Source organism: Trachemys scripta, chromosome 14 (assembly GCF_013100865.1).
Source record: "Trachemys scripta elegans isolate TJP31775 chromosome 14, CAS_Tse_1.0, whole genome shotgun sequence".
In the NCBI taxonomy this organism is placed as follows: Eukaryota; Metazoa; Chordata; order Testudines; family Emydidae; genus Trachemys; species Trachemys scripta.
Genome location: NC_048311.1, coordinates 10,465,350 through 10,492,863, shown reverse-complemented (window position 1 = coordinate 10,492,863; position 27,514 = coordinate 10,465,350). Strand labels below are relative to the sequence as shown.

Sequence of the window (27,514 nt, the reverse complement as noted above, 5' to 3'; positions counted from 1 at the left end):
CCACTGTAAGAGGAAAGTAGACTAGCTGGGCCATTGGTACAACCCAATACAGCCATTCTTATGCCCTTACAAAAGTTTCAGATGAGCACAGATAAATACATGTGGGAGAGTTGTAATCTGTGTGTTTGCCTGGACACTGGTTTTGAACCCAGGCCCACAGTCTAGATTGCATCCTTGGCCACTATGCCACAATGGTGCTCTGAATCATCAGCCATAGAATCAGAGAATCATAGCACTGGAAGGGATCTCGAGTGGTCATCAAGTCCAGTCCCCTGCACTCACGGCAGGACTCAGTAGTATCTAGATCATCCCTGACAGGTGTTCGTTTAACCTGCTCTTAAAAATCTCCAATGATGGAGATTCCACAACCTCCCTAGGCAATTTATTACAGTGCTTAACCGCCCTGACAGTTGCAAAAGTTTTTCCTAATGTCCAACCTAAACCGCCCTTCCTGCAATTTAAGTCCATTGCTTCTTGTCATATCCTCAGAGGTCAAGAAGAACAATTCTTCTCCCTCTTTCTCGTAACAACTTTTTATGTACTTGAAAACTGTTATGCTCCCTCTCAGTCTTCTCTTCTCCAAACTAAACAAATCCATTTTTTTTCAATCTTCCCTCACCGATCATATTTTCTTGACCTTTTATCATTTTTGTTGCTCTCCTCTAGACTTTCTCCAATTTGTCCACATCTTTCCTGAAAGGTGATGCCCAGAATTGGACAGAATACTCCAGTTGAGACCGTATCAGCGCAGAGCAGAGTGGAAAAATTGCTTCTCATGTCTTGCTTACAACACTCCTGATAATACAGCCCAGAATGAGGTTTGCTTTTTTTGCAATAGTATTACACTGTTCACTCATATTTATCTTGTGATCCACTATGACCCCCAGATCCCTTTCTGCAGTACTCCTTCCTAGGCAGTCATTTCCCATTTGTATGTGTGCAACTGATTGTTGCTTCCTAAGTGAAGTACTTTGCATTGTCCTTATTGAATTGCATCCTATTTACTTCAGGCCATTTCTCCAGTTTGTCCAGATTATTTTGAATTTTAATCCTATCCGCCAAAGCACTTGCAACCCCTCCCAACTTGGAATCAGCTACAAACTTTAAAAGTGTGCTTGCTATGCAATTTTTCAACTAGTTATGCATCCACCTTATAGTAGCTCCACCTAGGTTGTATTTCCCTAGTTTGTTTATGAGGAGGCCATGAGAGACAGTATCAAAAGCCTTACTAAAGTCAAGATATACATCAACTACCACTTCCTCCCGCCATAGCCACAAGGCTTGTTATCCTGTCGAAGAAAGCTATCAGGTTGGTTTGTCATGATTTGTTCTTGACAACTCCATGCTGACTGTTACTTATCAACTTATCTTCTAGGTGTCTGCAAATTGATTGCTTAATTATTTGCTCCAATATCTTTCCAGGTACTGAAGTTAAGTGACTGGTCTGTAATTTCCTGGGTTGTCCTTATTTCCCTTTTTATAGATGGGCACTATATTTTCCCTTTTCCAGTCCTCTGGAATCTCTGTCTTCCATGACTTTTCTAAGATAATCACTACTGGCTCAGATATCTGCTCCGTCAGCTCCTTGAGTATTCTAGGATGTATTTTATTAAGTCCTGGTGACTTGAAGACATCTAACTTGTCTAAGTAATTTTTAACTTGTTCTTTCCCAATTTTAGCCTCTGATCCTACCTCATTTTCACTCATATTCAGTATGTTAGACATCCGATCACTACTAACCTTTTTGGTGAAAACTGAAACAAAAAAAGTCATTTAGCACTTCTGCCATTTCCACATTTTCTGTTAGTTCCCCCGGCTCCCCAATTGAGTAATGGGCCTACCCTGACCTCGGTCTCCCTCTTGTGTCTAATGTATTCGTAGAATGTTTTCTTGTTACCTTTATGTCTCTAGCTAGTTTAAGCTCAGTTTGTGCCTTCGCCTTTTTAATTTTGTTCCTAAATATTTGTGTTATTTGTTTATATACATCCTTTGTAATTTGACCTAGTTTCCACTTTTTGTAGGACTGCTTTTTGAGTTTCAGATCACTGAAGATTTCCTGGTTAGCCAGGTTGGTCTCTTGCCATACTTCCTATCTTTCCTATGAGTGGGATAATTTGCTCTTGTGCCTTTAATAATGTCTGTTTGAAAAATTGCTAACTCTCTTGAATGGCTTTTCCCCTTAGCCTTGCTTCCCATGGGATCTTATCTACCAACTCCCTGGGTTTCTTAAACTTTGCCTTCTTGAAATCCATTATCTTTATTGTGCTGTTTTCCCTCCTACCATTCCTTAGAATCATGAACTCATCATTTCACCCAAGCTTCCTTCTACTCCCAAATTCTCAACCAGTACCTCTCTATTTGTCAAAATCAAATCTAGAACAGCCTCTTCCTTAGAAGCTTTTTTCCACCTTCTGAAATAAAAAAAAAAAAGTCTCCAATAGATTCCAAGAACTTGTTGGATAATCTGTGCCCTGCTGTGTTATTTTCCTAACAGACGCCGGGGTACGTGAAGTCCCCCATCACCAACAAGTCCTGTGCTTTAGTAGATTTTGTTAGTTCTTTAAAAAAAAGCCTCATCCACCTTTTCTTCCTAATCAGGTTGTCTGTAATAGACTCTTACTATGACATCACACTTGTTTTTTACCCCTTTTATACTTACCAGAGACTTTCAACAACTCTGTCTCCTTTTTCCAGCTCAACCTCATTCCAAGTGTATACACATCTTTGATATATAAGGCAACACAACCTCCCTTTCTTCCCTACCTTTCCCTCCTGAGCAAGCTGTACCCTTCTATACCAATATTCCAGTCATGTGTATTATCCCACCAAGTTTTTGTAATGACAACTATGTCATAGTTGTGTTTAGTAACCAGCATTTCAAGTTTTTCCTGCTTATTCCCCATACCTCTCACATTAGTATACAGACATCTAAGATACTGAAATGACCCCTCCCCCCCACACACAATGTTCTCTCTGGTCTTTCCCTTATCCCTGCTATAACAGCCCAGATTCTGACCCTTCTCCCAGGTCTCCACGTTTTTAACTTACCTGTGGGCTTTTGTCACTGCTTCCATTGAACCTCATTTAAAGCCCTCCTCACTCAATTAGCCAGTCTGTATCTCTAATGGGATCAGCACCCGAACTCTCGCTTGTGCCCCCTTTCTCTGGCTGACAGTGTCTGCATATAGTTCTTTTTCACAGGGTGGCACCCACCTCTCATGTACAGTCCCCTTTTTCTTGGTTGGGTCTGAGCCTATTTTTGTTTTTTGGTCATACATTGGGGTGGCACCCACCTCTTGTGAGCACACCACCCCCGGGCCAACATTCTTTTGGCAGATCTTCAGCAGCTCAGCCCTCCATCTGAGCCACACATACTGTTCCCAGGGTATACTGTCCAAGTTCTTCTCATGGCCCTGGTATGGGGCCATAGCTCTAAGGCTTCTCCCAGAGGCACTGCCTTCTTCAACCAACCAGCCAAGGCCCATCTCAGTACCCACAGCTGGTGGTATTTCAGCAGGCCTCCCTGGGCTCAGTCTTCAACCAGACCAGTGGGGCACATCTCAGCACCCTTGATGGCCTGGCCAGGTCCTGTGCTCAGTTCCCCTGGGTTTCAGCCTGCCTGCACTGACCTTTCCATGGTTCTGCTGCTCTTCCCGCCAGCCAGGCAACGGGTCTTCAGCAGCCTTCCCTGGGCTTCAGTCCTGTCTGCAGTGAGCTGTCCATGGTCCTGTTTCTCTTCCAGTCAGTCATCCGTCTTCACTCCTCCAGTTCCACACAGCAACTGAGGTCAGTCCTCTGCTACTTGTCTTATATAGGGCCTTTTTGGCTCCTGATTGGACTCTCCAGCAGCCCCTCTTATTGGCTACTCCTCTGCAGCCCTTGTAGGCTGCCTGGAGGACTTCTCACTGTTTTTATTTTGAGGTGGCATGAGGCAGGGCTGCAAGGCCTCCAGCAAGGGGCCTCTGGACCTAGTCAACCCTCAGTTTCCAAATATGCTGTTCCCCTTCCTCGATGGGTGGACCCCTTATCTGCTTAGCAGTCTTCTTCCCGGAACAGCATCCCGTGGCCAAGGAAGCCAAAGCTCTCCTGGTGACACCATCCTTGCTGCCAGGCATTCACCTCCACAGGATGAAGTCTGAGTTAAACAGGATGAAGTTTAACAAAGACAAATGCAAAGTGCTCCACTTAGGAAGGAAAAATCAATTTCACACATACAGAATGGGAAAAGACTGTCTAGGAAGGAGTACGGCAGAAAGGGATCTAGGGGTTATAGTGGACCACAAGCTAAATATGAGTCAACAGTGTGATGCTGTTGCAAAAAAAGCAAACATGATTCTGGGATGCATTAACAGGTGTGTTGTGAGCAAGACACGAGAAGTCATTCTTCCGCTCTACTCTGCTCTGGTTAGGCCTCAGCTGGAGTATTGTGTCCAGTTCTGGGCGCCGCATTTTAAAAAAGATGTGGAGAAATTGGAAAGGGTCCAAAGAAGAGCAACAAGAATGATTAAAGGTCTTGAGAACATGACCTATGAAGGAAGGCTGAAAAAACTGGGTTTGTTTAGTTTGGAAAAGAGAAGACTGAGAGGGGACATGATAGCAGTTTTCAGGTATCTAAAAGGGTGTCATAAGGAGGAGGGAGAGAACTTGTTCACCTTAGCCTCTAAGGATAGAACCAGAAACAATGGGTTTAAACTGCAGCAAGGGAGGTCTAGGTTGGACATTAGGAAAAAGTTCCTAATTGTCAGGGTGGTTAAACACTGGAACAAATTGCCTAGGGAGGTTGTGGAATCTCCGTCTCTGGAGATATTTAAGAGTAGGTTAGATAAATGTCTATCAGGGATGGTCTAGACAGTATTTGGTCCTGCCATGCGGGCAGGGGACTGGACTCGATGACCTCTCGAGGTCCCTTCCAGTCCTATAATCTATGAATCTATGCATCTGTCTCTGCCTGGGCCCATACCCAGAGTAACACCCTGACCAACAACCTAGGTGCAAAAGACCCACCACTGTTACACCCCCAAACTCCAGCATTCTCACTAGGCACCTGAACTATACAAAGACCCCATCAAAAATGGAAGCTGTCTGAGAAACACGCTGTTCCCACTGGTTGCTGTCTAGACCATCTTGCCTTGCTGCCTTGCCTGACCTGACTTTTCATCTTGCCTCCCTAACCCACTGACTTGGCCCCTTGGATTGGATCTTCCAGCGACTGACCCCTGCGAGAATTCTGAGTGTGGCCCTGAACTTCTCTGATACCAATTGGCCTCCTAGTTAAGAGACTATCTGCAGACACTTGACTACTGCTCTGGACTGCTCTCTGGCCCACCTTGGCCACCAGGCACTACAGTTTGCTAAGATCACTTTGGTCTCCTCCTAGGCATGGAATCCACATATATGGGGTGCCCCAGGGTATGCTGAGCCTCCAGGAGCAGATCACTTGCTGTAGTAGTTCCGGGGTGGGGCTCGTCCCTTCCTGGGGCGCCTGGGAGCCAGCCGCCCCGCTACAAAGCGAATAACAGTTAGGGCCCAGACCTTTGGGCAGGGGTTGAGCACACAATTGATAGTTCAGGGCTCAGGCCCTTAGGCAGGGACTGAGGACACAATTAGCAGTTCAGAGCTCGGGTCCTTAGGCAGGGACTGAGCACACAATTAACAGTTCAGCGCTCGGGCCCTTAGGCAGGGACTGAGCACACAATTAGCAGTTCAGAGCTCAGGCCCTTAGGCAGGGACTGAGCACACAATTAGCAGTTCAGAGCTCAGGCCCTTAGGCAGGGACTGAGCACACAATTAGCGGCTCCGGCCTTGGATCAGGGCGGGGCAGCAAACCAATAGTCAATCAGTGGCCCAGGCCTTGTAGCAGGGGCTGGGTCAGTTTGGGTTAGCCCAGGCCCTAGGGCAGGGTGGGACAGCAAACAAAATAGTCTGTCAGGGGCCCAGGCCCCTCGGACAAGGAGGAGGAGAGACTGCCACCCGGCGCAGGGTGGCAGGGGGGAACACAGGCCCACCCACTCCACTGTGTTCCAGCCCGGGGCCCTATCCGCAGCAGTCCATCTGCCGCGCAGTCAGTGGGGATCCTGACCGCAACACACTGACATGGGTTCGGGGTCTGCTATCCCCGGGCCACTTCCCATCTCCTCCTCCATGGGTACCTGTTCCTCCTGAGTTTCGTCTGCTGGGTCGCAGATCATGGGCTCCTCCGGGCCCCGAGCAGCAGGTAAGTTTGTCATTCCCTCTGGGTCCTCGGCGGGGGGAAGCTCAGACCGCTCCTCAGGATACCGGGCTCTCGGCAGGCTCGGCCAGTCCTCCTCAGGATACCGGGCTCTCGGCAGGCTTGGCCAGTCCTCCTCAGGATACTGGGCTCTCGGCAGGCTCAGGCTCGCGGGAGCTTGGGCACCAGCGTCTGTCCTCTCCCGCTGCCGGCCAGCTACTGAGCGCTGTGGCCTGGCCTTTATACTTCCTGTCCCGCCCCTTGACTTCCGGGGGGCGGGGACAGGCCGCGGTGGCTCCGCCCACTCTGGCGGCTGTTCTGGCTCGTCCCTTCCTGGGGCGCCTGGGAGCCAGGCCGCCCCGCTACACTTGCCTACATGGAAAACCAAGCCTTACAGGCCACAATGGATCAGCTTTGGGTGGAAAACCACACCCTGAGGGAACAGATCACAGAACTGCAAGTGGGAAGGTCTTCTGAGGCCCCACGGCCTACATTGACCTTCAGGACCCAAACCCATGGTACTTTTAACAGAACTCTATGATGAATATGGCTTGGAATGAGCCAGCCCAGCTACACCAATTCCATCTTGGTCTCAGCAAGGAAATAAAAGATGAGCTTGCCTGCATGGAGCCTCCTGCTGATCAAGATGCATTTAATGAGCTGTCTCTCCGAAGCAACACCTGACTTAGTGAGCAGTGACATGAGAGGAAATGGATTCCAGCCCACATTTTTACTGTGCTGGCATCAGCCATGTGGTGTATGTCTGTCCTAACAAGTCCCTGAACTGCATATTCTGGGAAATGACCATACCCAGCCTTGTTAAGGGGATCAAGCCTGGGCAACACTGGGAAAACTCCACAAAGCTCCCTCCAGCAACCTATTCCAGGTGCCTGGCCTGACATCTTGAAAATGTCCCACACCTACAACTCTACAACTCCGGCTCCGGGATTCTGGACAGGTACGTCCCACCGAGAAGGCCCTGATTGACTCTGCGTCTGGCAATAACGTCATGGATGCTACCATGACTCACGTACTTGGCCTACCAATACAGCCTAAGACCGCTCCTGATTTAGTTGAGATGGACGATGGATCACTGCTTGCCTCTGGCCTCATCAGTTAAGAAACTACAGTTTTGGAGGTGATGGCTGAGGAGCACCATGAGCTTCTTCAGTTTAACGTGATCTGGTCCCCACCCTTTCCTTGGATACTCAAGAATCCCATGGTTGGCAAAACATGGCCCTCATATCTCTTGGCGTCAGAACACTGTGGCATTTCATTCCAAGTTTTGCTGAGACAACTACCTCCTGACTTTCAAGCTCGAGCCACCGGAACCGCAGGTTGGACACCTTGCACAGGCTTCGGAAACAAGGGGAGATGCTCAGGCAACAGAATGGGCTTCCTTGCTCTTAGGGTCAGCCATCACACTCCCTTCAAAATACCAAGAATTTTCAGATGTATTCACAAAACAAAATGCAGACACCCTGCTCTCACACTGGGAATCCGACTGCCTACAGCCTGACGCCAAGATTCCATTCAGCCAAATATATTCCATGTCAGAACCTGAATTAGCTGGCCTTAAGGGCTACCTCCATGAGAATCTGGAGAAAGGTTTTATCCTGTGTTCTATGTCCCCAGCCAAGGCCCCTGTCTACTTTGTGAAGAAGAAAGATGGCTCCTTAAGACAACGTGTGGACTACCATACCCTAAATAAAATCACCATATGGAAACAATACCCGCTACCTTGATCCCAGAGCTCCTGGGCCAGGTAGGAGCAGCCTGGGTATTCACCAAGTTAGACATCAGAGGGGTGTACAGTAGTCAGAATCTGCTCAGGTAGTCAGTATGGCCCCTTTAAATATCCAGTGATGCATTTCAGACTTACTAACATACCCGTGATCTTTCAGCATCTAACCAATGATGTCTTATGAGATATACAGCACCACTAAAGCTATTAGCTCACCCACCTCATCTCTCTAATATCCTGGGACCAACACAGCTACAACAACACTGCATACAACCTCCTAGATGACAGTAGTACTTCGTCCAAGAGATGCTAGACTCCCATATATGAAGAGGGAAGATATGTTACCCGTTGAGTGGGAAAGGTACAGGCCACAAGTGCAGTTCTGAGAACAAAACCATTATGTGCACACTCCTGAAAAGATTAGAGCCTTTCACCTGGATAAGTCCAGTCCTTTGGAACCCCCAGGGTCACCCCAAAGGAATGGGGATGATGTGAGGATACCAGTATTGAACCCAGGCTTGCTGGGTTTCTAGATAGCCTCCATGCCACAGCAGCACATTGAGCCACTGCCTCTAACCAACAGCCTTAGTGCTAAAGGCTTACAGCCCCACAGCAGCCACACTCCAGGCCCCTGTTTGGCTGCACAGACATCATTCTCATTGGATATATGGACTATACAAAGATCCCAACAGGAAGAGGAAGCTGTCTGAGCTACAGGCTGTTGCCTAGACCGCCTTGCCTGGCTGCCTCACCTGACCTCATATCCCTAACTCACTGATCTGGCCCCTTGGATTGGATCCTCTGGCTACCGACCCTTGCGAGAACTCTGATGATTGGACTGGACACATCTGATAGTGATTGACCTCCCAGCTACCTGACCACCCACACACACCTGACCACTATTCTGTACTGCCCCTTAGCCTGCCTCGGCCACTGGGCTTTACAATGTTCTATCAAAGATATTCCAAAAAATACCCTTACATATTTAGAATGGAGTAAATGGAACGGATTTAATTAAGACTATGATATTCCGTCATTAATATTTTGAACATACAATGTAGCCAATGAGCTGCAAGCCTTTTATATCTGACCCACTTGATCAAAAAGCCCTGGCGGTTTTTCAAAGAACACAATGTGCATTATATATATGCAGCAGTTTGTGTCAAAATGAATCTTTGCGAAGAATGGATAATTTAAGTGCTAAAAAGTACTCAGAGGGAGAAGCAAAAAAGAGTCTTCAGTTCCTTTGTCAAGAAAGCAGTTTTTTCTTAAATGCAAAATATATGATTCAGTATTTTATCTCATAAGCCACATGCACAATCTTATCATCTGCATTTTGCAAAATTATAAATATGGAGTTAATATGCTACTTTGTCTACTGCTGTTCTCCTCGAAAGCTGAATTCAGTACTTAGAGCTTATTATTTGACATCACATTTATTAAACTATGTCCTTTCAGTTCCTCTTTCATATCTACATAATGAAAATTCTTCCTTTTCAGAAAGAGATGATGGGAGTGATTGGGATGAAAAAGTAATCCTAGTTGGCCAGGTGTATTCTTACTTATTATAATAAATTTTACTTATCCTATGGGATGCATTTGTATTCAGTAAGAAATAGAGGCTGTAGAAAATATCACAAAAGAAATCAGACTTAGAAAATGGGCATCTACATAAAGAAGACCAAAAACTGTCTGGGTAGAGTCAACAGGCACAGGATTGCATAGGTGGAAGAAAGGGTTAAAAGAGAAGAGTTCAGAGCCAAACAACATTTATTACAGCCCTAGCAGAGGGTGATGGTGGCAGAGAGTCCACCAGGGGCTGACAATGACGGGAAGAGGGAAGAATTGAGATGGGAGAAAAATGGGTGTTGTTTCCCAAAAAAAGGGATGTGGCAGCAGGAGCAGGAGCTAATTCAGCACCTTCACCCAGGAAGACCAAGGTAGGACTTAAAGCTGTCCCCTCCCACCATCAGAAAACCTGAGGGGGAGCAGCAGTGGACACAGCACAAGTGGGATTTCTCCACTGTGGGTACACAAAGGCCAATTTCCACCACCCTGCCCCAGTCTGAGCATATGTCTAAGCTGCCGTCAGAGACATGAGTGCAGCACATGTAGACATACCTGAACTAGCTTTGATCTGCTAGCTCAAACAACAGTAACAGTGAAGGTGTCACAGCACAGGCTAGCCCCTAGAGTACATAACCCAGGGTCCTGGCTGGCTTGTACCCTGCTGCTGCCTGTGCTGTGGTGGCTTCACTGCTATTGTTACTCAAGTTAGCTGGAACAAAACTAGCTGAGGTATGCACATACTGCAATCACATCTCTTACTACAATATATACATACCCTGAGTGGCTCTGGTCTGCGACCTACAATCAAGTTATTCTAAGAGGAGCTGATTTTGATCCACTGCACCCTGAAAATGAAAGACATATATATATTTTTATCCTAAGCCACAGAATAATCTGAATTGTAAGAAGCCACATTAACAGGGGATCACAGGTTTCCTATGATTTGGCTGTTGTGGAGAAATACTAATCTCTCTCTAGTTCAGTTGAAGAAAAGACAGTTACCTTTTCCGTAACTGGTGTTCTTCAAGATGTGTTGCTTATGTCTATTCCACAATAGGTGTGTGTGCTCACCACGTGCACCGGTGCCAGAAGTTTTTCCCCTAGCAGTACCCATGGGGGAGCGCCCCAGAGACCCCTGGAGTGGCGCCTCCATGGTGCGGTATAAGGGGCACTGCACACTCCCCCCACCCTCAGTTCCTTCTTGCCAGACAACTCCAACGGTGGGGGAAGGAGGGCCGGATGTGGAATAGACCTGAGCAACACATCTCGAAGAACACCAGTTATGGAACAGGTAACTGTCTTTTCTTCTTTGAGTGATTGCTCATGTGTATTCCACAATAGGTGATTCCAAGCTATAGCTGTTGGAGGTGGGAAGGAGTTCACAAATTCTTGGGACGGAGCACAGCTCTGCCGAACCCAGCGTCATCCCTGGTCTGGGAGACAATCGCATAGTGCGAGGTGAATGTGTGAACTGAAGACCAATGGGGATGTGGGCGGAGACCACTTCAGGAGGAACAAGGGGTGTGCGTGGAGCTGGACCTTATCCTTATGAAAACACCGTGTATGGGGCTTGGAGGTCAGGGCCCTGAGCTCCGACACCCACCTAGCTGACATGATCGGAACCAGGAAGGCCACCTTCCATGAGAGATGTGACCAGGAGTACGTAGATAGCAGCTCAAACAGGAGCCCTGTGAGACGGGCCAACACCAAGTTTAGGTCCCACTGCAGGACTGGGGGCCTAACATACGGGAAGAGACAATCCAAACCCTTAAGGAATCGGCCAGTTAAAGCATGGGAGAATACCATGTGGCCCTGCACTAGAGCATGGAAGGCCAATATGGCCACCAGGTGCACCTTGACTGATGAGGGCGCCAGGCCCTAGGCTCTAAGGTGAAGGAGGTAGTCAAGGATAAGCTGGATTGGAGCAGCCACCGGGGAAACGCCCTGCTCATCTGCCCATCTGAAAAACTGAAACCACTTTGCCAAGTAGGCTAAGCACGTGGAGGGCCGCCTGCTTTCTGGGAGGATGTTCTCAGTGGTGGCAGACGACAGAACAAGGAGCAATGGTCTCAAGTTGCAGTGGGGGAGGTCCAGGTTGGATATCAGGAAAAACTATTTCACTAGGAGGGTGGTGAAACACTGGAATACGTTACCTAGGGAGGTGGTGGAGTCTCCTTCCTTGGAGGTTTTTAAGGCCCGGCTTGACAAAGCCCTGGCTGGGATGATTTAGCTGGGAATTGGTCCTGCTTTGAGCAGGGGGTTGGACTAGATGACCTCTTGAGGTCCCTTCCAACTCTGATATTCTATGATTCTATGAGGATGTGCTGAACCCCTTCCGAGCATGTCCTTTCCTCCCTACCTAACCACTGAGCAGCCACAACGTGAATGCCGCTAGGTTGGGGTGGAGGAGCCGGCCCTGGTCTTGGGAGAGCAGGTCCAGTGGGACAGCAACAGCCAGGGTGGTGCGACTTCCAGGCCCGTGAGGGTCCCGTACCAATGATGTCTGGACCATGACAGGGCAATCAGAAGGACCCGGGCCTTGTCCGTCTTTATCTTGTCCAGGACCTTGCTGATCAGCAGGAACAGGGGAAAGGCATAGAGAAACTGGCCTGACCAGGACAGGAGGAAGGCATTGGAGATAGTGCCCCGTCCCAGCCTCCCCCCCCGGAGCAGAACTGGGGACAGCGACGGTCCTGCCGAGTGGTGAACAGATCCACCTGGGGAGTTCCCCACACTTGGAAAAGTCTGTGCACCACCTCTGAGTGGAGAGACCACTCGTGCTGAGAGGAGGAGTCCCTGCTCAAGTGATCTGCCCGCACGTTCTGGGCGCCTGGCACATGGAAGGCCTGTAGGCAGATGTCATGGGCTATACAGAAGTCCCACAGCCTGAGGGCTCCGCAGCAGAGGATCGGGCCCCGCCTTGCCTGTTGATGTAGAACATCGAGGCTGTGTTGTCCATGAGGACCCTGACCACCCAGCCCTCCAGGTGTGAGCAGAAGGCCATGCATGCCAGCTGTACTGCCCTGAGCTCCTTGACGTTTATGTGGAGGGTCAGATCTCGAGCTGACCACAGACCTTGGCTGTGAACGTTCCCCACATGGGCCCCCCACCCCAGGTCCAACGCATCGGACACCAGCTCCAGCGACGGGGCTCTGCCCCTGAACGGGACCCCTTGGAGCATGTTTCTCAGGGAGGACCACCACTGTAGGGAGGTGATCACTGGTTTGGGTACCGTGAGGACTTTGTCCATCCTGTCCCTGGCCTTGGAGAACTGAAAGGCCAACCAGAGCTGGAGGGGCCTCATCCTGAGTCTGGCGTGACAGACCACATACATGCACGCCGACATATGACCCAAGAGCTGGAGGCACACTCTGGCTGGTGTCACCGGAAACCTTGTGACTGTGTCGATGAGCCCCTTCAGGATCTTGAACCTCTCTGGTGGGAGGGAGGCTCTGGCCGATGAAGCATCCAGGACCGCCCTGATAAATTCTATGCGTTGAACTGGGACTAACATGGACTTGGTATTGTTTACCAACAGGCCCAAAGTGGTGCACGTGGACAGAAGGAGCGCCACGTGATCCTGTACCTGTGACCGGGAGCTTCCCTTGACCAACCAGTCATCCAGATAGGGGACGATCTGGATCCCCCGGCGCCTGAGGTGGGCCGCCACCACCGACATACATTTCGTGAATACCATGGGGGCAGTGGACAGACCAAATTGGAGGACTGTAAATTGGTAGTGTTCCTGCCCCACCGTGAAACAGAGGAAGCGTCTGTGCCCCACAAATATATGAATGTGGAAGTACGCGTCCTGCAGATCAAGGTCAGCCTACCAGTCCCCGGGATCCAGAGAGGGGATGATGGAGGCCAGGGAGACCATGCGGAACTTGAGCTTCACCATGTACTGGTTCAGGCGTCGCAGGTCCAAGATGGGCCTGAGCCCCCCTTTGGCCTTCGGGATAAGGAAATAGCGGGAGTAGTACCCCTTACCTTTGAATTTCCCGGGTACCGCTTCTACCGCTCCTAGGCCCAGGAGCCGCCCCACCTTCTGCTCAAGCAGGGCCTCGTGCGAGGGGTCCCCCAGGAACAGGGGTGTGGGGGGATAGTGTTGAGGACCCATGGGGCCCGGTGCCACTGCACCTGCTGTGGCACCGGTGGGGCCAGCTGTTCGGCCTGGCTGGCTTGGCCCATCGATGGACAACTATGAAGGGAGGCCAGACTGACATACGACCTGCCGCTGTTCCCGGACTGGGAGGAGTGGCGGCGCCGGGAGTGGTGCTGACCATGGGACTGTGATCCCGACCTGGAGGACCGGTACCGATGGTAACAACTGCTCCGTGATCGGCTCTGGCGGGTGGACCCACGATGGCGAGATGCCGGTGATCGATGCCCGGGGCTGCCAAATGGGAATGACATCGACGTCCGTGCCGTGACTGGCTACGATAACCCCTCTGAGACGAGGACCTTTGGTGTCGTCTGCCTCGGTCCTGTTGGTTTTTGCTCCTCGAGGCGGAGTGGTGCAGACGGTCAGACGGAACCCAACCAGACAGCCTGGTGGGCGTTGAGGGCGATCCACGTGGACTTTGCCCTGAATGGTCACTGGGCAGCGAACAGCATCAGGAATGTTTCCTCGACCGAGACTGGTACCGAGCTAGGGGCAACTGCGAAGATCCCAGCGGCGGCTTGCCTCTGGAGCACAGGGCCGACATCGGCAGTGCTCCTGGTACTGGCATGGACATAATATCCTGGGCTGACTGCAGGGCTTCTGGCATGGAGGGCATCCGGACATCTGGGGAGGCCTGCTCTGAATGGGCCAGGCTACTCTGCTAAACTTGAGTCAGAGGCCTAGCGGCTGGTGGGGATTGAGGACTGCCCAACGTGGGTCTAGCCTCTGTCCCGGGTTTACTCCGGTGCTGTGGCAAAGAAGGCCTCTTTCTAGCCTTCTTGGCATGCCCCATGGATGGGGAGTGGTGCCGACTAGTCGATGACGCCGCACACCAACACTGCAGTGCCCAGTGCCGACTCGGAATGGCGTGCCAGAACCGGGGTCAGTGCCGACTCCATCAGAATAGCCCGGAGCCTAATGTCCCTTTCTCTCTTGGTCCGAGGCTTAAACGATTTGCAAATCTTGCAGCGATTGCTGAGATGAGTTTCCCCCAAACAGCACAGATAGTCCGCGTGCGGATCACTCAATGGCATAGATCGCCTACAAGTGTCGCACGACTTAAAACTTGGGGCGCGGGCATGCCTTGGCCCGGGCGCTCTAGCTAAACTAAACAACTAACTAACTACAGGTACCATACACTGAACGAACAAGCAGTTTGGGGACGAGCTACAGCAAAGCTGGAGCAGAGCAGTTCCGAAGCACCTTCACTAGGGGCAAGAAGGAACTGAGGGTGGCGGGAGCGTGCAGCGCCCCTTATACTGTGCCATGGAGGCGCCACTCCAGGGGTCGCTGGGGTGCTCCCCTATGGGTACTGCTAGGGGAAAAACTTCCGTCACCAGTGCACGTGGCAAGCATGCACACCTATTGTGGAATACACATGAGCAATCACTCGAAAAAGAACATAAGAACGGCCACACTGGGTCAGAGCAAAGGTCCATCTAGCCCAGTATCCTGTCTTCTGACAGCAGCCACATTTAAAGCTAATTACAGAGCCATGCACAGGGCCGGTGCTACCATTTAGGCAAACTAGGTGGTTGCCTAGGGTGCCAAGATTTGGGGGTGCCAAAAAGCGGTCCCCCCAATTTTTTTTTACAGCGTTCCTACGCCTCCTCCCCAAGCACATGGTCACCGCTCCACTTCTCCCATCTCCCAGGCTTGCGGCGCCAATCAGCTGTTTGGCGCCGCAAGCTTGGGAGGGGAGGAGAAGGAGCAGAGGTGAGCTGGGGAGCTGCCGCACGGCTCCCTGGGGGGGAGCTGCCGCAGGGGGGGGGTGCCTCAGGGCGGAGGGGGTGGCAGGGAGCTGCCGCAGGGCGGAGGGGGGCGCAAGGTGGAAGTTTCACCTAGGGCGTGAAACTTCCTTGCACCGGCCCTAGCCATGCAAACATCAAGATATTTTCTAATAACCTCTGCACTACAGATTCCAATCCCTTTTCTTCTTGATCCAGATCCAGACTGAGTTTCAGGGATGTGACCATTTGGACTATGACTGAAGCACTTTTATTACCAGTCCTAATGCTTGAGAACTTCATCATCAGCCGGGTCCTGCAAAACACTGTAACAGTTGCTAAAGGCAATCTGGAGTCTGATCTGCATTTCTTTGTCATTGAAATCCTTTACTCCTATAACACTCTTTTTGTTAATCTTTGTGATCTTTTTTGAGTTTAAGTTGTAATGTGGCCACTAAAGGTAATTATCTGAGCCAACATCTGCTCCTCTGCTGGCTCTGACATCCCTCAAAGAAGGTGCCATCTCTGAGATATTCACATGGTCTATTTGGTTGACAATCACTGTGACATTATTGACATGAACTGTGACCATATAGATCATTGTTGCAACCAGGGTCCTATGGTTGCACCAGTACTTGTACAGAGGAAATCAAGTGGGGTGTCCATGGAAAGGTTGTAGTTTGCTGGTTATGATTACGCTGTCTGTATGTGTGTATCGTTTTTGTATTTAAAGTTATGAATATTGGCTATGTACTTGTATCTCAATGTGTTTGATTCTAAGTAGCCTCAGTGAAGCATCTGGTCAGCTTCTTGAGAATGGGCACTTACTGAGAATAGTCCTATCAAGAAACACTTACCTGACCAAGGACTTTGGGAGACGCCAATTGACATCTGGGCTTTCCTGTGAACGTTCAAGCATGCAAACAATGGCATTGTCCATGAATGATTCAGCTTTTTGCAGGCCATGTAACTTACCCAGGTGGCTACAAACTCCATCTTATTGCTGTGATTTTGCACAGGAGAACAAAGGGGTTTCCGCCCACAAGTGAGAGAATATAAAAGGCCCTGGAAACCCTCCATTTTCTCTTCAGCTGGCTCAGGAGATGGCCTCTCCATCCCCAAGAAATCCTTAAAAGAAACTGGAACAAAGGACAGTAACTACGGGGGATGGGGGGATGAGTGATTGCTGGACCCAGACTAGGAAGGAGTCCAGTCTGTGAAAGAAGCTTATTGGAACATTTCTGGGGGTGAGGTTTCATCTGTAATCAGTTTCTTAATGTATTAGGCTTAGACTTGCGTGTTCTGTTTTATTTTGCTTGGTAACTTACTTTGTTCTGTCTGTTATTACTTAACCACTTAAAACCTACTTTTTATACTTAATAAAATCACTTTTTCCTTATTAATTAACCCAGAGAAAGTAATTAATACTTGGGGGAGCAAACAGCTGTGCATGTCTCTCTATCAGTGTTATAAAGGGTTGACGATTTATGAGTTTACCCTGTATAAGCTTTACATAGAGTAAAACGGATTTATTCAGGGTTTGGCTCCCAGAAAGACTGAATACTGGATGCTGGGAAAGTCCCTATTAACTAAGAAGCCCCTGAGCTGAGTGGATCTCAGTTTCAGTGAACTGCAGAGAGGTGTGGCCCAACCCCTGGGTCTGTGCTGAAGCTGACTGAAGTGTCTAACTCAGCAAGACAGGAGGGTGGAAGAAAGATGCATGGATTACATCTGGAAAACAGGTAGCGACTGACGAGCTGTTAGCTCTGAATGCAAAAAAGGAACAGTGCAAGACACAGGCAGAACTCTTACAGGTGGATGCAAGATACAGAGAAAATGAGAAAGATAAAGACATATAGGCAAGATAGAAATGCCTGGATTCAGGAGAAGGCTGCAGAAGCAGAAGAAGCAGCACAGAGAAGAGACTTCAAAAAGTTCTATAGAATAATGAAGGACCACTAAGAAAGAACCAAACCAATGCAGATGATGCCCATCAGGGACTCTCATGGACAAACGTTGAAAATGCATGAAGAACAAGTCAGATCATGGAAAGAACATTTCCATTCTATATTAAACTGTCCAGAGACAATAATCATGAACAGATTTGAGAGAAATGCCAAGGCTAAGTTAGAAATAGAAGAGGAACCAATAACACCTGATGAAATTAAAGCAGCCATGTAACACTCTTCCCTCTCAGGGTGATGGCACCCCCTTCTAGCAACATCAAGAAGTTGGCACAGAAATTCATTGGGTGCGGTACTGACCTGTAATTGTGCAAGTTGGTCTAGTAGCAGTTCAGGTCTCTCAAAGGAGGATTCAACACACTTCCAGTCAGCTGGTAGCGTCAGCTTCCCGGTCTCACCCCTGGGCGTGGGCTAAGCACTTAACCAGTCTATAGCCCTCTGCCTCCTGGCTGGGGTAAGCAACCACAGTCTGTGGCTCTGACAGGTGAGTGTGAGCGGAACACTTAAACAGTCTATAGCCCTCAACCTCCAGGCCAGGGCAAACAGCTACAATCTATGGTTCAGGCCTTCTGGCCTAAGGTGAGTGGACAGCCAGCACCACGTATGGGACTGGCATCAAGGGTAGGGGGACCCAGGTCCACACTATTCAACTGGGTCCCAGCCCAGGGCCCTAGAAGTGATGGGCAATCCTGCCACAGGGTCAGTGTGGAAACGTGCGGCAGCTGCTTCATGTCTTGGCAGCGCAACTGGACCAACGTCTTGCTTCCCTGGGCTATTTCCTACCAGCTGCTGCTGGCACTGCTCTGTCACCACTGAGACTTGGCTCTCAGTGTCAGGCGTCCCTTCCTCCGTCTCTCTCCGGGGTCTGCTGTCTCCTGGGGCAGTGTTTGACTGTTCTCTCCACTGTCAATCACAGGTTCGTCTGAGGGCTCAGCTCCCTGGGAATGACATCTGCCTCCTACCCTAGTCCAGCCCCAACTGAGCTGCAGGGCCCTGCTTTTATATTTCCTGCCCTGCTTCTGCACTTCCTATGAGGAGGACAGGATGGGGTTAGTTGTGTCCACCAAGGGGAGTTAACCACCTCCATACTGGAGGGAGACTACTCTGCCTCACTACACGCCATCAAAGGCCTCAAACAGGAGAAAGCTCCTGGGGTTGACAGAATTCAAGCAGAACATGTTCCTCAAGAATGGAAAGATGGTATCATTAAGGCATTACCCAAAAAAGGGTGATCTTACTCAGTGCAGGAACTGGACAAGTATTGCAATGTTATCAGTCCCAGGCAAAGTATTCACTACTTCATGCTGTTCAGCATAAGAGAAGTTAGTGAATGAAATATTACGAGATGAACAGGCTGGGCTCTATCCAGGTAGATCATGTTGTGAACAGATATTCACTCTGACAGATCATCAAAATCCATCTTAATCAACTTTAAGAACGTGTTTAACGGTGTCTACACAGAGTCCTTTTGTAATATGGCTAGAAACTACAGAATACCAGATACATTGACCAACATAATAAGGAGTTTATATGATGGAAGTACAGGAGCAGTAAGATCAGATACAGGCCTGACTGAGCGGTTTGATAGTATGACTGGACAAGGGTGTGTGTTATCACCAATTCTCTGTACATTAGCTGGCAATAAAAGACATAGTGGACAGGCATTAGCCAAAATGACTTACATGACCTTGACTTGCCAACCACATTACTATTTCTAAATATGACATGGAATGGAATGGAATGATTGCCCTTACATCAGAGATAGAAAAGGAAGCAACAAAAATTGGATTGAAAGTAAATGCATAGAAACCCAAGATTATGTAGGTAGGAAAGTGGACAACAGTTGCAAAGTTGTACATGGATAGAAAAGAAATCAAACAGGTAGACAAGTTCTGCTACCTGGGGAATGTGATGACATTCAAAGGTGACTCTGATAAAGATATTGGTAGGAAATTGGGAGAAGCAAACACCATTTTTGGAAGGATGAACAACATCTGGTCAGAGTTCTCTCCACACCAAACTAAAGTTCCAATTATACCATGCGATTGTACTAAGCATGCTGCTGTACAGAGCAGAGACGTGGCTGATGACAATGGCTAACAAAAAAAAGATTGGATGTTGCCCATCACAGACGTCTGAGGAAGATATTACGAATATCACAGTAATACAAAATAACAAATACAAGAGTAAGGGAGCTGTCAGAACAGGACATGTTACAAAGTATCAAAGAAAGACTGCTCAGGTGGCTGGGATGTGTACACCATATGGAAGATGGGAGACATGCTAAGCAAGCATTGAATTGGGTACCAAAGCGAGGAAAGAGAAAGCAAGGAAGGCCAAACAGGAACTGGCAGAAGACAGTAACAGAAGGTACTGAATGAACTGGCATTGTCTAGGAAGAAGTACCATAACTAGTGAGCAACCATAAGTAATGGAGAAACTGGACAGCTCAATGTATTAGCGGCACTTTCCTTCCCAAGCATCTTTGAGAAGGAAAGTGCTCAGCTTGACTCTTGGATCCCAGGCTAAGTGTGTAACATGTGCAATTAGAAAAAAAACACATTTTTATTATAAACTAAGCTAACTTGCTTGAGAATCAATGACAGACAATGACCACTGACCCTCCTGGTGCCATTTTTACATCTCTTTTCCGAGTAGAATTGTGAACAGTAGGTTTTGGATGTGTGAAGTATCTGGGAAATAGATGGGCAATCAGACTACATTTTGAACTGTGTCTGATGGGCTGGGAGTACATCAAATCTGCATGATGTGATCTTGACCTCTGCCCTCCAATTAGTGGTGTTGATGAGTCTGGAAAGGAATCTCATCCAGCCCTCCTCCATTGAAATACAGCCTCAGTGATGGGGGGCTGGGGAGCCTGCCTTGAGGGAGGGACGGAAGAAAAATGGGGGATGATCCTCCACAAAGCATCCCAAAAACAGAGTCAAGTAGGAATATGTTTAATTTAATGTTGCAATGAGGAACCTGACTATTATCGTGCACAGGGCTGTGCACAGACCTAGACTTCTGCCATTTTATACAGTGCCAGTTGGTTCAATGGTTAAAGAGGGCAACAGGGATCCAAGCCTCCTGAGTTCTGTCCATGGCTCTGTGAAACCTTGGACGAGTTCACAGGGAGCTACGAAGAAGAAATCATGATTGTCTGAGATGACTGGATGGAATGGGCTATAGAACTGTACAGCATTATTAGTACGCATGCATTAGTAATAAAGTAATGATACTCATTCATTCTGACAAGGCTGTTTGTAAACCAAGTCCCCCAACATGTTAATAAGGTGTTCTTCAAAGTCACTATGGGCCTCAAATATTAATGTCAGATATCCTTTGGCACAACTCTCTTAGCCTGAAACCTCTGGCAACTGCAGCACTTAGCACAGTAACTTTTCAATGTTCCCATAAAAAATTAAATAGAAACCTAAATTCTGTTTAGAATTTGAAATATGAATCTGAAATATACTTTATTCAAGCCTTATTGAAGAAACAATTTATTACAGCATTAATTGTCCTGATAAAAGGAAAGGAAAGTTTAGCCATGACTAATTAACCTAATTATAGCAGACTGTGACAAAATGGTTGTACGAGAACTGTTCCTTAAGTAACCACAACTGCCAAAACCTCAAAAGCTAATAAATCAACACACAGTAATGAAACATAAACACTAATAAAGTTTACATCATGCCTATAACTTGTAGTAGAATCAATACTGCAAACAATGATCACAAAGGACAATCTAATGGCTATTTAGTATTTGGTAACAAAGAGTTCATGAGCTGAACTAGGACTCTTTTAGTGAGATATTTACACAATATAACATTTTGGTACAAAAGAATGAATTTTCTATGCTCAGAAACTGATCTCTTTATTGTGCACTAACTTTAAATATGCATTGAATTTGTTTTTAAAAGGTCAAAAATAAAATGCTGCCACCTAAACATGTAAAACACCCCACTGAACCATGGAAGAACAGATGATGTATGTTTATTTTTAAAAAATTCATTCATTATTATGCGACATCTCTGCAAGAATGAGCAGAGCTAGTTTGGCCTCAAAGTTCCAACAACATTTTGCACGGCACTGCCAATTAAAACTTAGAGCAGTGAGGACAACACTGACAACTTGCAAAGAGTTCAATGCATGTGTAAAATGGAGCAGATTTCAGCCACCCACATCTTTAATATAAAGGTACAGCCCATGGAGATGACAGATCTCAACCTGGGCCAAGTTCATGCTAGGACCTGGAGTCCCTGGGGGCCCATCTTCTGTATTAACAATGAGGGGAATGGGGCACATTAGCTGCCCTGGTCCATGAGCCCATGGTCCTTTTGCATCTTGAAGCTTTGATCCAGTGGTCTCCCAAAAATGAAAAATGGGAGTGGGGGTAATCAAGATGGTAGCAGGGTTCTCTGTTTTTTAACAACAGTCCAGTTTGAGTCTGTCTTAGTCCTTAAGAGTGTTTGATCTCAGAAGCAGTGGTTCCCACACTACATTGTACAAGTTCACCCCAGCATAGAAATTCATTAATATCTGAGATAGCAGGTCCAGAACCCACTGCAGTGCAGCAAAGCCCAATGGCCATGCCCTAGAATGCTTTAAACTAACACCTGTATGGGCATCAGTACAGATGTGTCATAAAGTACCATAAACAAACACCTTCATCACATTCCTGGATTACAACAGTCACCAGAGATTGTTCATCAGCAGCAATACGACTACAGATATGGCTCCCAATTCATCAAGATTCTTAAACACATGTGTAACTGTAAGCAGAGGAGTCACCCACTAATGTCAGTGGACTAGTCATATGCTTGAAGTTAGGCATATGTTTAAGCACTCTGCTGAAGCAGAAAGTACGTTCCATGCTAGTTGACTGGCAAGCAGTCAGGTAGTCCAGAAGGGTCATTCCTTCACTCTCCCTCCTCCCAGTGCAGCAGCTCTTAGACCGCTCTATTATGTCCCTGTGCACAAGCCTTGCTAAGGTCATATCAGTTGGTATTGTCGGGGCTACAGCCTCCTGCAGAAGTCTCTGCACCACAAGTCTCTGCACCACAGCCACAGATACTTGTCTCAGCCTTAAATTGCCCATATCATCCTGACCATGCATAGCACCTGGCCAGCAAAGATCCCAAAGTGCTTTACAAATTGTAACCGCTCAGCATCTGCTGAGCATCTGCTGAGCGGTTACAGAGGGAGAATCTGATGCATGGAGAGGGAAAGTGACTTGCCCAAGGCCACACAGGGAGCCAGTGGCAGAGTGAGGAATAGAACCAATTGCTTTCACCACCAGAGAAAACTGCTTTCCTAAAACAACACTTTGTGCTAGCTCTAGACTGTGGCTGGTGTTCCATCTATTGACTGCTAGAGGAATTGATCCAAAGCCTACTGAATTAACACAAAGATTCCCATTGACTTCACTGGACTTTGATTCAGAGATATTGATAAGAGATATTGAAGACATTTATTTTAAATTAAACAGTTACCTTGATGCCACCCCATGAGTGATTAGACAGGAACTCCACTGGACTCGTGACTCCTGGCTGTGCTGGATATCGAAGCAGGAAGTCCAGCTCCACCACGTTAATTTCATTATTCATCAGAAGTATCTGCAATGTCCAACAAATGATGTACCTTAGCACTGCTGTTCGGATTCTCGGAGTGCAGCAGAACAGATTAGAACATTCATTGTTAGAGGCATGCCAGAATGTGTGACTAAAATGTATAAACTGCCACCAGATAAATGGGGCTGGCAAAATATACATCACAGAGTTGTGGAGTAGAAAACTGAGGAGCTGGAACAAACGCATGGAGTCCACTGACCCAACAGTGATAAGTTTCTAAAATAGGACTTGGGAGGGGCTGTGGATCAGGTCCAAAGGGGCCACAGAGAGCAGCTGGGAATCCCTCGTGGCACAGAGGAAGCCTTAGGGATGTGGTTGGTTCTCCATCACTTGCAGTCCAAGTCAAGACTGGGAACTTTCTCAAAGATATTCTATAGATCAAATAGAAGGTGTGGGCTTGATGCAAAAATTGCAAGGTAAGCTTCTATGGCCTGTGCTATGCAGGAGGTTAAAGTAATATACATAAACACAATGGTTCCTTCTAGCCTTAAAATGCATGACCTTAGGGACAATGAGGTACGGTGAACATCTGTTACATAATCAAAGCAACTACTTGCAAGCGTCCTTATTCCACTAAAGAAATTAAAGTATTTGCCCTTCTTTTTTCCAAGGGCTAATACATTTGGTACACAGGAATCATAAACTAAATCCAGAACTTTAACAATGTACAGTCAGTAAACTGGCATCCAAAGCAGATCATCTCAAAGTGGGGTGTTGGTTTTCACATGTTCCACTGCAAAGAATTTTCAGTTCCCCAAAATACCATGAAAAATTTTTTAAACCTGGGTTGGTGTGAGTGTGTGGTGGGGGAGTGGGTGAACACAAAATCACATGAAAGGAATTGGCCAAAATTTTTTCACGATTTTTCACACAGATTATATCACTGCAATGTGCCAGTTTTGGCCAGCTCTAACCATTTTGTTCATGTGGGATCACTCAGTGATAGGAGAGAGCCATTCAGTGTGGTGAGAGCCTGTGGAATCTGAGCGAATAGCTCACGTTTCCTGAGAGGGGGGTCTGCATCAGCTGTGGGCTGGAGATGGTCTGCAACATGCACCCATTATTATTGTTCACATGTTGTCACGGGATGATTGGTGACTTTTCCTCATTTCTTTATTGCAGCATTGCTGACTGTACCTCACTATCAACCTATGGAGCAATAGCTTTGGCAGTATCATGGAGTCATGTTTAGCATCTCTACATTTAAAGGGATGGGTGAGTTTTCCAGCTGAAGCGGGAATTACCTTATTTTGACATGGATAAAAATAATGTGTCTTATCACCAACCTCACTCCACCTCCTGTTAAGTGCAGAGATTTCATCGCCTGAAGTAAACCCATTCAATATTTTCAACAGATAATACCTACTTACAAACTCAACTTGTACTACTTGTATACTTTACCTAACAAAGCTAGGCGTATATTTTCTGAAAGAGTATGTGTGTGTTGTGGATCACAGTTAAGGCTCTTTGTGTAATGTATAAGGTGATGTTTTACATGCCAGTAATTTTACTAACAAAGTATACCAACTTAAAGAGTAATGGAATATTTATATAAATCACCTTTCCTGGTAATGTCTATACTTTTTAGTGCCTAGGCTTTTTAAAGTGTAATGTTTTTGTTATATAATATGGACAAGGATTATATTACTCACTGGAGTGAGTTAACTATAAATTAACTATTTGTGTGGAGGGATAACCTACAGTCAAGTCAGATCTGTGTTCCATACTGTTCATTGCATGTTATACAGTAACATATATCAAACTGCCACTCACTGCACATACTTTATAGCAATTTTACAGCATAACGGCAGTCACTATTTATTTACTTATTTTCATTTCAATATGTAGGCATAAAAAGGACTTGCACTCTGGGCTCCTGACATACCAACAGATCATTAAAAATAGAGTTAAGTTAAGATGAAAACAGCAGCAGCAAACCAACTACTCTTTCTCCACATACAAGCAGCCTGTCCCCAAAGGCCACCTTCCCCATCACTTCCTTGGGTTCCACAAGCAGGCATCACTGCTCAAACAGTAATTTGCAAACTTAATGCGAACCAAAGCATCTGTGATTGTTAGCAGTGAGAGAAGCAGAAGGGGAAAGAACTTTCCCAGACCACATACATTAGCTCACGTATGCTGAAGGGCAGGAATGGGGATTGGGTTTTCTCCTGGAGGACAGTGTGCAATGCCAATAACTTGACTTATCACACATATCATTCCATCTAAATGATACTGTTCCTGTTCTTTACCTGGAAGGTCACTTGGGCAGTGTAGGTCAGTTTGTCACACTCAAACAGCCCCCGGGTGGTATACTGGAACACAGAGAAGGTGATGCTGTCGATCAGGTTTAGAACGCGCTCTTTCAGGCTCTCGTCTGGAGAGGCCCTCTCCACAGCCTTCTGAAACACGACACTGAACGCCTGGATGGGGGGACAGGAGGAAGATCTTTGATGCTTTACAATTACTCTTTTAATGCCCTGAATATTGTATGCAACATTCCCACAGCTGAAGTGGATTCATTTTTTTTCTATCTCATAAACAAAGCAAACAGCCAAGTGGTATGAACTGCCAGCTCTAGACAGCTGTGTAATGCGATTGGACACTAGGATTTGGACCAGCTTTTTTCACTCTCTCTCTCTCTCTTTTTCTAGGCAAAAATGTTTACTTGCTGCTCTTTTGAGAAGTATTCAGCCATAAAACAATGACATTCTCCATTAAATTATGCTCATTTGGGTTCAGGAAGGCAGTACATAGGCAGGCTCACTGAATTAAAACAGAATGTCTAATGGAAATATTTCACATGATCTGTACAGCTCTGTTTTGCAAACATGGAGCTGAAAGACACTGGAGATCCCAGAGGAGAAAATACCTCCCACGTCACATGTCTCATTGCAATTTAAAGGTAACAAATTCCCTTAAGTGCAACCCCCCCTCCCCAAATAAAAAAAAAACCCCACCCATGACTTTTTTACTACCTGGATTCAGCAGAAATGACAAGAGAAGAAGGGTAGATGATACCCAATGATCTGGGAATTAGATTAACCCAATAAGGTCCCCTCAGGACATCCACTGAGGAGGAAGCTATTATGTAAAATATGAAACATTTCTGATGTAAATGAGAAAAGACTCAAAAGCCTTCAGAGCATGCTGGAGAAAACACATTAGCAAATTACCAAATTCTACTGAAGAAAACCCCAACCACAGCTTGGTTAAAAATGAGAAGACTCCATAAAGTGGAAACTAGCTAATCTGAAATAACCAGCCCCGTACAAATTAATAACACTAAACAAGCCAGATATGGCTGTGCAAATAGAGTTATTTTTAGGGTTTTACAGGCCCAAGCAAAGAGAAAACAATACAGTTGTAAATTAGAGTAATATTGGTACATATTTTATTGCTCAATTATTTGTAGAATGTATTTTTCCTGCATAAATTTCTTGTTAGATCATGTGCAGAGACCCATGTAAATCTTATGTACACCAATTTATAATGGGCTTTGTAGCTAAAGTTATAACATCATTTGTGAAGTATTTTGCAATCATCGCTGCACATCTCTACAAGACAAATTATAATGGGAAATTATAAAGTATTAGTTAAAAACATTTTAGGAATCGTTTTCTAGGTATTTATACACACTGTTCATGTTACTGAAAAAACTCCCAAGGTACAGATGAAGTCGATGAAGGGTGAAACTCAGAAGTTCCTGTACCTGTTATGTGAGGAATGGATCTACTAAAGTGTATACTTGTAAGGAAGATACTCTGCACATTTCCCTGACAAAATAATCTCAGCATGTGAATCAGCCCCATATATGCTATTCCAAGAAGGACTGCTAGGCAGAGATGGCATTCACCTTTCGAGGAGGGTAAAGACCCTATTTGGACACAGACTGGCTAACCTAGTGAGGAGGGCTTTAAACTAGGTTCGACGGGGACAGGTGAGCAAAGCCCATAGGTAAGTGGAGAACATGGAGACCTGGGAGATGGGTCGGAAATAGGAGGGAGTGTGGGCTATAATGGCAGAGAGAAAGGAGGGTCAGGGCAAAATTGGGAGGCAAGATCAAATCAGTATCTTAGATGCTTATATACAAATGCGAGAAGTATGGATAATAAGCAAGAAGAACTGGAAGTGCTAATAAATAAATACAACTATGACATTGTTGGCATCACCGAAACTTGGTGGGATAATACACATGATTGGAATGTTGGTATGGATGGGTACAGCTTGCTCAGGAAGGATAGACAGGGGGAAAAGGGAGGAGGTGTTCCCTTATATATTAAAAATATATACACTTGGACTGAGATGGAGATGGACATAGGAGATGGAAGTGTTGAGAGTCTCTGGGTTAGGCTAAAAGGGATAAAAAACAAGGGTGATGTCATGCTAGGAATCTACTACAGGCCACCTAACCAGGTGGAAGAGGTGGATGAGGCTTTTTTAAACAACTAGCAAAATCATAGACTCATAGACTCATAGACTCATAGACTTTAAGGTCAGA

At 46.8% G+C, this 27,514-nt stretch overlaps 1 protein-coding gene across 1 annotated transcript in view; it reads right to left on the bottom strand.

The window, feature by feature from the left end:
- The window catches only part of LOC117887652 (dynein heavy chain 9, axonemal-like), a 150,912-nt gene that overhangs the window by 88,945 nt on the left and 34,453 nt on the right, over positions 1-27,514 (bottom strand). The window contains exons 5-6 of the mRNA XM_034790310.1: positions 25,266-25,436; positions 22,876-22,998 (exon numbers count right to left, since the gene is read on the bottom strand). Of these exons, the coding sequence (XP_034646201.1) occupies positions 22,876-22,998; positions 25,266-25,436 (294 nt within the window). The remainder of the gene's footprint in view (positions 1-22,875; positions 22,999-25,265; positions 25,437-27,514) is intronic.